Source organism: Talpa occidentalis, unplaced genomic scaffold (genome assembly GCF_014898055.3).
Source record: "Talpa occidentalis isolate TD23 unplaced genomic scaffold, MPIMG_talOcc4v2.1 talOcc4.3, whole genome shotgun sequence".
Taxonomy (NCBI): domain Eukaryota; kingdom Metazoa; phylum Chordata; class Mammalia; order Eulipotyphla; family Talpidae; genus Talpa; species Talpa occidentalis.
In genome coordinates, this window is record NW_023603184.1 from 32,326,767 (window position 1) to 32,340,655 (window position 13,889).

At 34.9% G+C, this 13,889-nt stretch overlaps 1 protein-coding gene across 1 annotated transcript; it reads left to right on the forward strand.

Moving 5' to 3' along the window:
* The first annotated feature begins 87 nt into the window (after window positions 1-87).
* Window positions 88-11,890, forward strand: LOC119254948 (nucleobindin-2-like). Its single transcript, XM_054699442.1, has 10 exons — window positions 88-102; window positions 713-898; window positions 1,099-1,189; window positions 1,797-1,855; window positions 1,954-2,046; window positions 3,359-3,448; window positions 4,206-4,376; window positions 4,653-4,734; window positions 5,140-7,757; window positions 9,333-11,890. Exons 1-9 carry the CDS (start codon window positions 88-90, stop codon window positions 5,145-5,147), a joined length of 795 nt encoding a protein of 264 aa, XP_054555417.1. The 3' UTR covers window positions 5,148-7,757; window positions 9,333-11,890.
* The last annotated feature ends 1,999 nt before the right edge of the window (window positions 11,891-13,889 follow it).

The following is a 13,889-nucleotide window of genomic DNA, read 5'->3' on the forward strand; positions in this document are numbered from 1 at the left end:
CTGTACTAATTTGATACAGTTTTTTCTTTGTTGTTTTCCAAATTTATAATGTTTATGAGGAACTTCCTAACTTTTTAGTTTCTTGGAATGCCTACATTCTTGGTAGTAAATATGACTAAAATAAAATGGTAGAATTTTAAAAGAGGAGTCCAGTGTATTTTGCTCCTCTTATACTACCTTATATTAGAGTCTGCTACATGTAAGAATGGCATTCCTTTTTTTTAAATAAATTTTATTTTTATTTCCCCATACAATTGCAACCCCCTTATTTTGACCCCAATCCCTCCCCTCCCCGCTCCGCACCCCCCATAGAGTGTCTCTGGTTCATAGTTGTTTGTTGATTTTGATTTTCACTTTCTTATATTCATTTTCCTGGTCCCTTATTTAAGTTTTCTAGATTCCTGCTATGAGTGAGACCATCCAGTATTTTTCTTTTTCTTTTTGGCTTATTTCGCTGAGCATGATCCCTTCCAGCACCATCCATGTTGCTGCAAATTGCATGTGTTTATCTTTTTTGATTGCTGAGTAATATTCCATGGTGTATATGTACCACATCTTCTTGATCCAGTCATCTATTTTTGGGCATTTGGGTTGTTTCCAAAGCTTAGCTATTGTAAACAGTGCTGCTATAAACATAGGGGTGCAGGTGCTCTTTAGAACGGCTTTACTTATATTCTTGAAACACATCTTTTTATTTAATTATGGATTATAGGCTACAAGTGATCTGGAACACTATGACAAAACTCGACATGAAGAATTTAAAAAATATGAAATGATGAAGGAACATGAAAGGAGGGAGTATTTGAAAACACTTAATGAAGAAAAGAGAAAAGAAGAAGAATTGAAATTTGAAGAAATGAAGAAAAAACATGAAAATCATCCCAAAGTCAATCATCCAGTAAGAATTATGACTTTATGACTAGTTGAAGACTTTTTCTTTTGTACTAGAGAGTAGAGTTTTGTCATCAAATTATTAGTACTTAAATATTAATTCTTAATTCTGCCATGTTCATCAAACGTATTTAATTTTGGTATATGTATATAAGTGTTATATGTATGTATATTACATTTTGAGTGTTTTTAAAAATTGATTCACAGGGAAGCAAAGACCAACTGAAAGAGGTATGGGAAGAGGCCGATGGTTTGGATCCTAATGACTTTGACCCCAAGACATTTTTCAAATTACATGGTAATAAATTTGATGCAAATATTAATATTTACAACTGCTGTTTGAAAAATTACAGTCTATTCCTGATATCTGACAAAATTGTTTATGTAGTAACATCTATTAAAAGACAGTTTTCTATTGTCCTACTGATAGCAAATTTTTTAAGTTTTTCTGTAGGGTACTAAAGCAGTCTTTATTGCATACTGATCCGCAGGATGAAATATCTTAGGGTCAGTAGCTGTGTCTTTATACCTGTTTTTACTGTTGAGTTATTATGTGATTTTTTGCAAGTTTCTCTGTAAAATGAAGGTATTTCTATGACTCAGTTATATCTTTATGCTATAATATTAAAACTTACTTTTAGTGTCATATATTGCTAGATAGATGAAGCTTTATATTTGGGGGGAAATTAGTCATGGTTTTTTATAGAAACTGTTATGAATTATGCATTGAGTAGTGCATGTTATCAGTTGGACTGAACTGAGACTTCATAAAAAAACATTTTTTTGTAATGCTTCATGTCAGTACTAGTTTTGCAAACCATCTGTAAACATTTGTATTTTTATTTATTGATTTATTTTCTAAGGCATTAAGATAAGTTTTTTCATTTATAATATTTAAACTTTAGATGTCAATAATGATGGCTTCCTGGATGAACAAGAATTAGAAGCCCTGTTTACTAAAGAGGTAACTGAGTTTATCAAGTATTCATTGTTTTTGCTTTCTCTTTTTTCCTTCTGTCATCTTCCTTTCTTTTTATGTTGGTTTTAAAATTTTCTTTTTAGTTGGAAAAAGTATATGACCCCAAAAACGAAGAAGATGATATGGTAGAAATGGAGGAAGAAAGACTTAGAATGAGGGAACATGTAATGAATGAGGTAGGTTTTCAAAGTTTAAGATTACATGTTATATCTATTTTTTTTTCTTTTTTAAAGATTTATTTTATTTATTTATACAAGCACTGGGTACAGTCAGAAGCACGGGAGGGTGAGAGAATTCACCAGAGCCAGAGCGGGGAGCAGAGCAGGCAGAAGGACCGAAGTACACTGCTGAGGGGAGCAGCTGGCGGCAGGAGAGGTCTGCGCGCCATGTGGGACCCTTCTCCGGTGGCCGGGGAACAGCCGGGGATCGAACCGGCGCTGCAGAGGCAGCGGGCAGCTTCGCAACCCAGCGCTCAACCGCTGCGCCACCGGGGAGGCCCCATGTTATATCTATTGATTGTCCAAGTCTCTTACAGTAAATCTTGCCATAAGATGAAAAATAAATACACAGAATAGGTATTTAATTGGATTTTGCATTTTTGATCCATAGTATTTAGTATATTCACTTAGTATAAATAAAACAATTTGTAACTATTTCAAAATATTTTAAAAACTCAAGATGCCCCTGCATATCAGCTCTAAAATATTCTTTAGAAGTCAAGAAATACTGTAGTGCAATATTTGATGTTTTAAATGCTATGTTATTTTTAGTTAAGAAAATTTAAAAAACCCAGTACCTTAATAATTTATAACGATAGATATTTATTTCTTGTTCACATCACTACACTGAAAACTCTGATCTAACTAAGGGTAACTAAAACCTATGTTTTGCTTCAGTGATTTTCACTGATATTTGAGCTGTTAATGATGAATTGGGATCTCTGCTGACTGCTGGAATCCCTGTATCAAATAAATTTCTCTGGCCATTGTAGATGTCACCTTTGTAATTGAATTTGCCTGCATCTACAAGCACCGTTGAAGAGGATTTGGAGAGGTTGTCTACTTTAGTTTTGGCTTAGTTAGTCATCTTTAAGGAAAAATGTTCAGAGGATTTTAACTTAAATTCCTGTACTTTTGACCAAAACAGTTTTTTTTCTGGAAGATTATTTTTCCTGACCAAGCACTTGGCCTCAAGAGGGATTATACATGGTGTGGTAAGGGAGGAGGCAAATACTAGACTAACCAGTCAGATCAGCAAACTGAAACTTTGGGGTATCAGATGTATACATATCTCACTGTATTTTTAAATTGGAATTATATAGATGAGAAAAATATCTATTTTCTGATTCCAGTACAATTGAGTGTTCCATCTCAATTTCTGTGGGTGTTAGGCTAGCTCTTGCTGAATGTCAATGTAGTAGCATCTATTAGAGGATAGTTTCATGAGAAAGAGTTACTTTATTTTACATATTCATTTTCCTTTAATCAGGTTGATGCTAACAAAGACCGACTGGTGACTCTGGATGAGTTTATGAGAGCAACAGAAAAAAAGGAATTCTTAGAGCCAGATAGCTGGGAGGTAATTTGACATCAGTCTGTTCTACCTTTAACTTTTATTTCACATTATGGTTGCATTATTGTCTTGGCTTTTCATATGAAATGCTACTATAAAATAATGTCACTATAAAATAATTGATCTCTTATTTGTAATCACATTGCATATAATTAGAAGTCTGTTAGAAATTGCTCTGTTTCTAAATATAAAATGTTCATTCTTGAAAATTAGAAATATAGATACATTTAGAGAAGTAAATTAGAAGCTACCTATATTTCTACCATACAGAGGCAGATACTTAAATTATGCATTGTGATAAAAAATTTCTTCAGTTAGCCTGCCCCATCCCAGTTTCTGTGGGTTATTTTATTTGCTTTGGTTTGTATTCAACTGGTGCTTTTCCAAAAATCAAATCTTTCCAAAAATGTGCCTTCAGAAGAGTATCATTTTCTTTCCCACATTCTTTGTCCTTTCAACCCAGCTCTCTCCCTTGTAACCAAACTTGTAAGTCCTATTGTAACAGGGTGGTCCCCAGGAAAGGGGGAGGTTCCTGGCCCCCTTTCCTGGGGACCACCCTGTTACAATTCTTTTCTCTTTTGCTGAAATGAGTGCATAAATACCTATTTTCTTGAGTCCCCTTCTTTTTTGCCCCAAAAGTTTAATAAGTTAAATACACTAGATATTCTTTTATACATTGCTTATCATAGAACTTTAAAACTGAATCTGACCTTCCTGTTGTACTTGTAAGATTATTTTTTCTCTTTTTTTTTTTTCCTTTAAGACATTGGATCAGCAGCAGTTATTCACAGAGGAAGAGCTAAAAGAGTATGAAAATCTTATCTCTTTACAAGAAAATGAACTAAAGAAAAAGGCAGATGAGCTTCAGAAACAGAAGGAAGAGCTACAACGTCAGCATGACCAACTTGAAGCTCAGAAACTGGAATATCACCAGGTGGTGTTTTGTAGGATTGTGACGTTAAAAAGGATTTTCGGCTTTTTGTTAAAAGCCTATGTTTTTGAAATAGATTATTTCAATATATTAGAAGCTATAACATTTTAAATTTTACTATTTTAGGACTGCTTTATTGAATATTAGTCTGAATTTTAGAGCTGGAATATCTCATTTTAGAAATCAGTTTTCAATTAGTTTGTTGGGCTTTGTCAAAGGTTATAGATAAGAAAAAATAAAACAAAACTTAGTTTTAAAATGTTCTTTTCCACTCACTAGGTTGTACAGCAGATGGAACAAAAAAAATTACAACAAGAAACTCCTCCAGCAGGGCCAGGTGGAGAACTGAAATTGAAGCCACGTATGTAATTTTGTTTGTTTAAGGAAATAAACAACTGATTAAATTTAAATTTTATTTATTACAAATATAATTTCAAATCGTTATTTGTAGTTACCTGTGTTACTTTCTATATGTCTGTGGAAATAGAGTAACTTGTATCACAGAAAATGAAAAGTACAATTTTTATGTATCAGCACATTTGAAAAGCTATATAATTTGATAGCTATATTCATGATGACATGATTTACTTCAACATTATTCATTATTATTTCTAATCAGTTATTGATATTAAGAAAACATGTTTTTAATTGTAATCTATGATTAGGTAAGTGTAATTAAAAGACAAATATCCAATATATCTACATATAAAAGAAGGTTCAGAATGAAAAAGGTACCTTTAAATTGAAAGCTTTTTTTTTTTTATAGATAATTAAAATTCGAAGCCCATCAGAACTTGGAAGAAAACTGTTACCAACATCTGTTTCATTTTTTTTACCTCCCTTCCTTTTTCTCTGATCAATAAATACTTTAAAGCATATATGGAATAAAGGAAGATACTTTTCAAATGAGAACACATTTTTTGGACACAGATATGTAAGGATTGACGTCTACAAGAACCAGGAAGACAAACTCAATATTTGCTTCCATTTTCACATTTCCTCCCTTTTTTCTTTGTTCACCTTTAGTGATTTAACTAAATGGGCATATGCCATAATTTAATGAAACTATCAGTGAGATGCTATTTAAGTGAGACACCTTCATGACTTTTAAAATCAGTAACTTGCTCTCACTCATAAAAGTAGATTTTCTTTTATGGTCACTTATTATCCCCTCTCTCTGTGAAAGTCTTTGATATTAATAGTTCTCCTAAGAAGATCATAGTATTCCAGTGTTTTTGGTAAACTTTTCTTACTTTCTGCAGCCTTACTTACTAGAAATTCTTTCACTGAACAGCTTTTGCTGCCACTTCATGTCATTTTCCATTTGTAATTCTGTTATTCAAGATCAGGTTCTGCTAAGCATAACAGAAAAACCAAAGATTGCAATGGTTTAAACCACTGTTTAAAGATTTTTTTCCCCCTCTTACATAAAAGAAATCTGGAAGTAGGTGGTGTCCCAGTTCCTGTTTTTATGCCATACTATCCTCAGTTCATGGTTTTTATCCTCAACTTACTTCATTCTCATTGTCCAAGGTTGCCATTTAGACAACATAGGGCAAGAAAAGGAACTTTCCTCCAGTTGAATGAGCTTCCTTAAGGCAGTTTTCCTGGAGAACCATACAGCATTTGAACTTGTACCTCACTAGCCAAAACTAGTGAGAAATTCACCTGGTAATTTACTTAACTAAGGAAGAAAGGGAAGAGGGAGAGTTTGGTGGGCAGCTTTCAATTTTAACCCAAACAGCCATGTTGGCTACTTATATATCCATGTACATTTTTCTGAAACATGGAAAACACTCATTTCCTCTACCACGAAGGAAAACCACCCAAATCTAATCCATTATTATATAAAGCTCTAAGTCCATGTATTGGGGGTTAGTCTTCTCCATCCAGTTAGGATGTGGCTCCCTTTGTTTTGGCCATCTACAAACTAAAAAGTAAGTTGTCAGTCCCATGAGTTGCCAAACACACGCATCATGGTGGGATAGGTGCAGGGGAATGGCAATAAAATCAACCTTTTAGTGAAGGGGAAAATGGGACTCATAGCAGTCACTGATCCACAACAATTTAAAAAAATACTGCTTAGCAAAAATAACCAGGTCTCTCTGCTGTCAATAAATATATTCTTTGGTTTACCCATCAGGCATCCTGTTTCACCTTTCTGGGAGCAGCATCCTGGTCTACTGTCCTCAGAGGCCCTTGGCTTTGCCCTTTAGGAAGTTCTTATTATCTATTAATTTTCAAGGCCATATTGGGGCATGTGAAAGTAAACCCTTCTTGGAGGCTGTGTAGCCATACTACTTCCCTTCCTGTTATTGTGTGAGATTGTTTTAGATAGTTACAGGCTTTTGCAGGCTGGGTTTGGGAATTTAATTTATTTTCATTTCCTTTAGTTCTTTGGCAAACAGTTCCCTGCAAGAGTAATAAGCTGCTGGTCTGTTTTCTTTAATTATTACCAAAGATCTTGTTAAGACAGTTTTTAACATGAATCACATCTTTTATTTGCTGACCTCTGTACTCGGTCTCCTCCCCTTGGGTCTTAACGGAATGGTACCTACTCAGAACTATTTTAAACATAGATTTGGATAGGATGGCAACAGTTTTAATCTGACCTTTTCCCCTAGTGTGACTCCCGTTACTCAAAGGAAGGTGCTTGAAAATGGCCTTAGAGCCTTTAAAACTGTTTGAGTTTGGAGTATGTTGGTAGTTGAAATTTTCACTTCATCAGGGCTCCAGACTTGGGATTTTGTCAATGTTTTGTAGACAAAGAACAATGCCCTCATCAAGTTAAATTCCATTGCATCTCTGCAGACCTCTTGCTCTGAGTCATATCTCTCTTATAAGATTGAAAGAGGCAAGAACCAGACAGCATTCTGCTAGCATTCTAAAGTTCTACCATCACTTTCTCTGATAGCTTTACCTCCTTTGTCAGGAGTCTTATTACCCAAAGCCCTACCTTCTCAACCAAGTTAACTCCATATTTAAGATCATTTTACCTATTGCACCTTATTTGTAGGTACCAAATTCTGTGTATGTCAAGATTATCGGTTTAGGTAAGGGGATCTTCCTAATTGGTTTTTAAACAGAATGAGATTGATGAAGAGATATAGTTAGCTTGCAGAATCTTTGGTAGGGCTAAAGAAACAGAACCTTGTCTGAGCTTCCAGGAGCTATATCAAGAGTGATATGTCAAAGAAGCTGATGCTTTTGGAACAATCAAGAAGCAACCTGGTGGATCAGGAAGTCATCTGCTGGATTAAACAGCTGTGAATAGTTCCCAGCTCCAGAAATACACCAACTCTGCTGTGCTTTGTGTCGGCAAAAAATGGATACCTCATGTTCTGTCGCTCTCTCCTTTGACTCAGTTCTGAACAGAAGTCTCAAGTAAGTGCATCTAACTGATTGGATCAGTCATATCTGGACCCCTAGCTGCAAAGGAAGCTGGGAAATAACAGTGTTTAACTTTTCCATCTCTGCAGTTCAGGAACGCCTGTTAGAGGTTGCTGAGTGAACCAATCCAATGTAACAACTCATAATCTTACATTATTTCCCTTAATACTAATACATCTTAAAAATCTTGGTTCCCATTTCACAAATTTTTAAATAAGCATTGCATATTTCAGATTTTTAACTTTAAATCATGAATCTCCAATTTAAATATAACAATATAGATAAGGTCTGCTTTTATGCAGTATTGGAAAAAAAGCACAAAAATCACTGAAGAGCATATTTTTCTTCAGAAGTAGAGAATTCCTATCTCTGTTTTTTAAGTTGTAAGGAACATTAAAAAATGATCCGGGACATTTCTTTGTTCATGATTCTATCTGTAGCCAGAAACTGTGGTAAAACCGGAATTCTCTCCTTAGTTGGTGGAATGGGGTTAAATTAGGAAATAATTGGGGGAGAATGTAGAGCAAATTCTTAAAATGCTTTTGTTGTGACAGGAGTAAATTAATGAATGGATATTACTGTAGATAGACTTCACAGTTTCTAGCATATTATTTTAATTTATAGTATTTAAAAAAGAATGGTTAGTATTTATAGGTTTAGGGAATTCCAGTTCTTGTTAGTACTGGGCATTTATGAAGAATATGAATCTATGGAGTTGCTAGAAGTGTTCTTTCCACCTCTGTTAGAAAGTATTGGTTCTGTGTTAATTTATATGATTCTTCTTTATACTTATGTAGATATTAAATAGTCTTTGGTTTAGCTAAATTACAGTATGAAATAATTAGAGTTTCACATATAAATTTTCATGAAACATCAATTTCGCAGTATGCTTAGGTATACATAATTAAAATTGTATTTTAAAAGATGATGGCCCTCAAAATATTTAATTCTCACTAAAGAAAACTAAACTAAAATTTAGAAACAATGGTAAAAAGTCCTTTTGAGACATGACTATACTTTGTTTAAAGGAAAGTTTACAACTGTATTATTTTTTATGCGACTTGAACAGATTTGCAATACCATTTAAATGCAAGTTGTTTTTCATGTGATGAAAATGCAAAGAAAATTTTACTGCTTTGAGGTAATGTGATTTTTTTAAAAGATTTATTTATTTATTTATTTATACAAGATTGATTGATTCATTGATTGATTTATACAAGCACTGGGTACAGTCAGAAGCGTGAGAGGGTGAGAGAACTCACCAGAGCCAGAGCGGGTTGCAGAGCAGGCAGAAGGACTGAAATACACTGCGGAGGGGAGCCAGGAGAGGTCTGCGCGCCATGTGGGACCCTCCTCCGGTGGCTGGGGAGCAGCCGGGGATCAAACCGGTGCTGCAGAGGCTGCGGGCAGCTTCGCAACCCAGCGCTCAACCACTGCACCACCAGGGAGGCCCGGTAATGTGATTTTTAAGATAGCCTAGCTAATAAAAGAGAAATCTATTTTCTTTAGGGAGAAATTTTGACAAGCCCTGTTGTGGTTAGCACCTAAAATTTAATCTTTGTTTTATAGCTGTGCAGTACAATCAAGAAGAAAATGAAAAAGGGCCAAATTAGATGATGAGCTTCCTTTTCATGCAAGATTTTTATCCCTTGAAGAGCCTGCTGGAGAAGTCCACCTTCTCTCAACCACTGGTGCCTCATCGTCACACTTTTTAAATTCATTTGTCTTTGTTGGAATCAGGAGACTAAGGAGTATTAAGCAAAATGCAAAGTTTGCTTCTTTGTTCCTTGTGGGTGATATAAAGGCAGCTTGCTTTCAAGGTGTGAGATTTCAAGGAAATCAAATATTTTCCTTTTTTGTAATATCATCAGCAGGATTCCAATATTTCTCTACCTACCTTTAGATTTTTAAAAAATGAATAATTAGCTGTGAATTAGTAACTATTTCTTATCGACTCCAAGAACTGAGCCATAAAAAGCAGCAGCAGCAAGTGGGGAAGACACCAAATTGAAAAATTTATGTTTCTTGTTACCAGCACTGCCAATATTTTTATTGAGACAAAAGCAAAGCAAAACCAAACTAGTGAAACCTTCGATTAAATTTTAGGAATTGAGGTTTTTTTAAAAAATGTTGTCTGTAGCATTATATAGGGAAAAACACATTCCATGTTTATTATCGATCGATGTCTACTATTTCGCTGCAGGGCTTTTTGTTTACATATTAATTGTCAGTCACATTCCTGATGAAACACCATGAGCCTACCTGGGTGTCAGCCAGCCCCAGACAGCACATTTTTCCTTACATGTGCACCTTCTAGTTGCCTTCCAATCTCTGCATACCTGTACACTAGTGTATTGTTTATAATTTGATATTCTATTTTGCTGTGTAAATTTTCTTACCTCCTTCTGTTTTATCCTTAGTAATAAGTATAGGAAAATCCCAAGACTTTCGTAGATTATGAACATAGAGCTCATTGTTTAAATATTAAAGTCTATTATGTTACAATTCTTGTAATTGTGCCATTCCCTGGAATTTAAAAATGAATGATTGTTTTGCCACCTGATTTTAAAGTTAAAACTCATCGGAGAACTTTGAAAGTAAGAGAGAAAAAAATTCAGTCCCATCTAGTTCTTTTTGCTGTCTCCTATGAATTGTATTAGAATGTTACTTTTGTTCAATTTTAGTCCATTTTATTATTTTTTTAAGATTTATTTTATTTTATTATGCATACAAGAACAGGGGTGTAGGCGAGAGCTGCAGGGGGTGAGAGGATTCACCAGAGGATTCTGCAGAACACACAGATCTACTGAGATACACTGCTGAGGGAGCAGGGGGTGAGACAGGAGAGGTCTACTGAGTCATGTGGGTCAGCTCCCTGGCTAGGGATTGAACTCATGCCACAGTGGCTGGCAGGGGCTGGCGATAGCTTGATAGTGATGAGATTTTAACCCCCGCGCCACCAGGGAGGCCCTTTAGTCCATTTTAAATGTTTATTTTTAGTAATATGAGACTGTTTGTTATTTAAGTGAATCCCTACCCTCACTTTAGATTCCCTAGGTAATAGAGTGTGAAGAAATGAAAGGCCACGCCATCCTGTATTTGTACAGTGTTGCTTTATCTATTTTGCTGTCCACTATCACCTTCAGTTGTTCAAGCAATTTGAGTTTGCTTTTCTTTTTGCACTTTATCCTTTCTGTTCATGGTGTTGCTACTTCATAAATATTTCCTTATTTGAGTAGTGATTATTTCCTTTTTCAAGGAAATTATTATTATTAAAGGGAATTATTTCTTTTTAAAAACATGTTGGGGAGAAGGGAGAGAGGGATATTGGGGTGATGTGATAGTGTAGTGGTGCTCCAGCTTTGGTGGAGGGTGAGTGAAGCAAATGCATGTTGAAGTGTGACGTTCTACTCCCCAATGATACAGTTATGCGAACAATATAGCAACTCAATGGCAAGAATGCAAATTAACAGAATTCGATTAAACAAAAGCATTAATCGCCATGCTTCTTAATGTTTTAAACACTTTCATGGTAGTGTCAAAACATGTTTGTCAAACACAGCAGCTTAAAACTCCAACCCCCTTTATGTAGTAATTCCTTCTCATTCTATAGCACTAAGTAATGGATCTTAGAATTTGTCTCTTAATTTTTTTTTTCCGGCTATGTCTCAGTTCTAGCCCTGTATACATTTCTTGTTTCCTTTGATGAGTAAGTGTTTTTACTCTCTGACATTCACAGTATGTTTCATTGAGATTCAAGGTTGATCTTGGAAAATGAAAACCATATTGAAGAAAAGTCAGTTTTTCTAGAGCTTCTTAGGCAAGCAGCTCATCATGCCTAGAGTGGTTTCTGAGTGCTTTTAACTCTGAAAAAATTCCTAATTCAGTAGACACTGTGTCTGACTCTGCCTTTGAGAGAGTGAACCAGCCGGGATGTGGAGCATCAGCCCTGGATGAATGTCCTTGTTCAATTCCTTAGCTTCTTGGTAACTTCCTTAAATAATACCAGTCTAAAAATTTTTTTGTGCATCCCAGCAGATATTTTTTTTAATCATACAGTTATTAATAAAGCAAAAAATCCCACAAAAAACCGGCAAACCAATTCAGGGTGGGAGAAGGGCGGGTGGGAGAAAGGCGGGTGGGGAGAATGAAAGACCAGGAAATGATTTAAGTTATCTCTCCCTCTGACTAGAAGAGAATTAGCATCATTTATTGTTTCTTTACTACTTTTGCCTGGAGGATGTGAGTTTTAAGTTCTTTCCCATTTTCCTACTTTTTTAAAAAATGGACTTTTCCACTACTGTTTTCTTAATGTACCTCCCTTCTCACTGGAGAAGGCCTAGAAGGATGAGAATGATGTGACACCATTGTCAGCCATAGCCAGCGGCTTCATGGGGCTTATTATCAGGACTTTCAAAATTAATTCTATCCTTCCCTCAAAATCCCAAACTTTTCTCTAAGGCAGTCTGTGGTGTTACTAATTACTTAGTAATTACTAAGGTGAATTTATTAAAACAGGATTATTTTTCCAAAGGTTTATAGAAAAGATAAAGTAGAAGCTAAATATTTTAAGGCCCAGATTTTGAACCCAGTTAATACTCAGAGTGACGGTTTCATTCTTTTGTGAGAGCCCTGGTGACTTCCAGATAATTCTATGTGTACCTCTCTATCCACTTTTAGGGCCTAAAAAATGAAAGACCCCTGCAGGTGAGGTACTGCAGCCAGGAGTCCCTTTTCATCCAAGGTTTTTCTTTCTCTGAAATTGTTCATCTATGGTCTGTTTGCACATATGAAATTCATAAGCTCTTGCAGCTTTCCAAAATATCTATGTACCAATTTATATAGCCTCAAACTGAAAGATCATATTTTTGGAAGGACTATGTGATTTATATGTAAACTTGTGACTAAAATAGGACTCAAGGCACAACCATTAGTTATTCCACGTCTCTGAAAAAATTGTCTTCTGGAATTAAAACATGGAAAAAATTTTTTTCATTATTGTTTTTCTTTGTCATAAAGAAAACCAGTGCTATATGATCCATATTTTATCAATATTTATTATGTTTTAAAAACCATTTAATAGTGATGATTTATACATTCTATTTTAAAGTCAGAGTTTTAAAGAACCTTTATTTTGTTAATACTATTTGGGAGGATTTTGAAAGTTTTTCAGTTTAAATGTTGAATTAAAAATGTAACCTTTTATAAAATGTGACCCAAAAAGCTCTGTTAATTTTAAACTCCGGGAAGAAATTTTATTAGTCTAATATACACTTAGATTCAATTCTTCTTGGCTTATTTATAGATATTTGAGGTAATTGTGAAATCACATAAATAATTGGATTTTGATTCGATAATCAGGAAGACACAGAGACTTTTTACAAGTTTTGAATGTTTTTTTGACAATATGTTGTAAAAAAATTCCCAGTGCAATATTTGTTGGAGAATATTATTCTACTCCTCATTTGTATAGTTCACTTTTAATGATATTAAATCTAAAAATCAGAAAAAAAAATTGTTGTAATTTTCTGGGGAAAAAGACAAATATGACAATTCTGAATGAATGGATTGTTTGAAGAACACTAATGTTCTAGAATCTTACAACCTGTGGGTCTTAAAGATCATTTACCAATGAAGGAATCCTTCTCCAGCATTTCCTAATAGACTTTTTATGCAGTCCCTTCTTCTAGTGATAACATTAAAGTAGAAATCACAGTGGTTTCCAGGCTTGTCTACATATTGGAATCACCTAACAACTTCAAAAAAATACTGAAACCTGGGTCCCATCTCCAGAGATTGTGATTTCATTCTTATGGAGTTTGGTCTGGGCTTTAGAAATTTAAAAGATTTCTAGGTTATTCTAATGTGAAGACTAGTTTGAAGAATGCTGCTAGTAAATCATGTGGAAAACACATCAACCTTTTTCAATATTGTGCTGGGGAGGGAAACTTACTGATGTTCTAAAAGTTCTGTAAGCATTTTGATGGCACCTCCAGCAAAAGCCAGAGCTCTGGCCACTGGACAGCAGCAGGGGCAAAGTTGCAAAGCTTTGGCATAAGAAACTCAGGTCCAAATCTGGGGCCTACCAATTATTAGCTGTGAGATCTTAGCAAGCTAATACCACTT

Bases quoted from the DNA above. Each gene is read 5' to 3' on its own strand.
- LOC119254948 (XM_054699442.1), top strand. The intron at 1,190-1,796 runs GTAATAAATTTG...TTTAAACTTTAG, and splicing joins GACATTTTTCAAATTACATG to ATGTCAATAATGATGGCTTC. The intron at 2,047-3,358 runs GTAGGTTTTCAA...TCCTTTAATCAG, and splicing joins GGGAACATGTAATGAATGAG to GTTGATGCTAACAAAGACCG.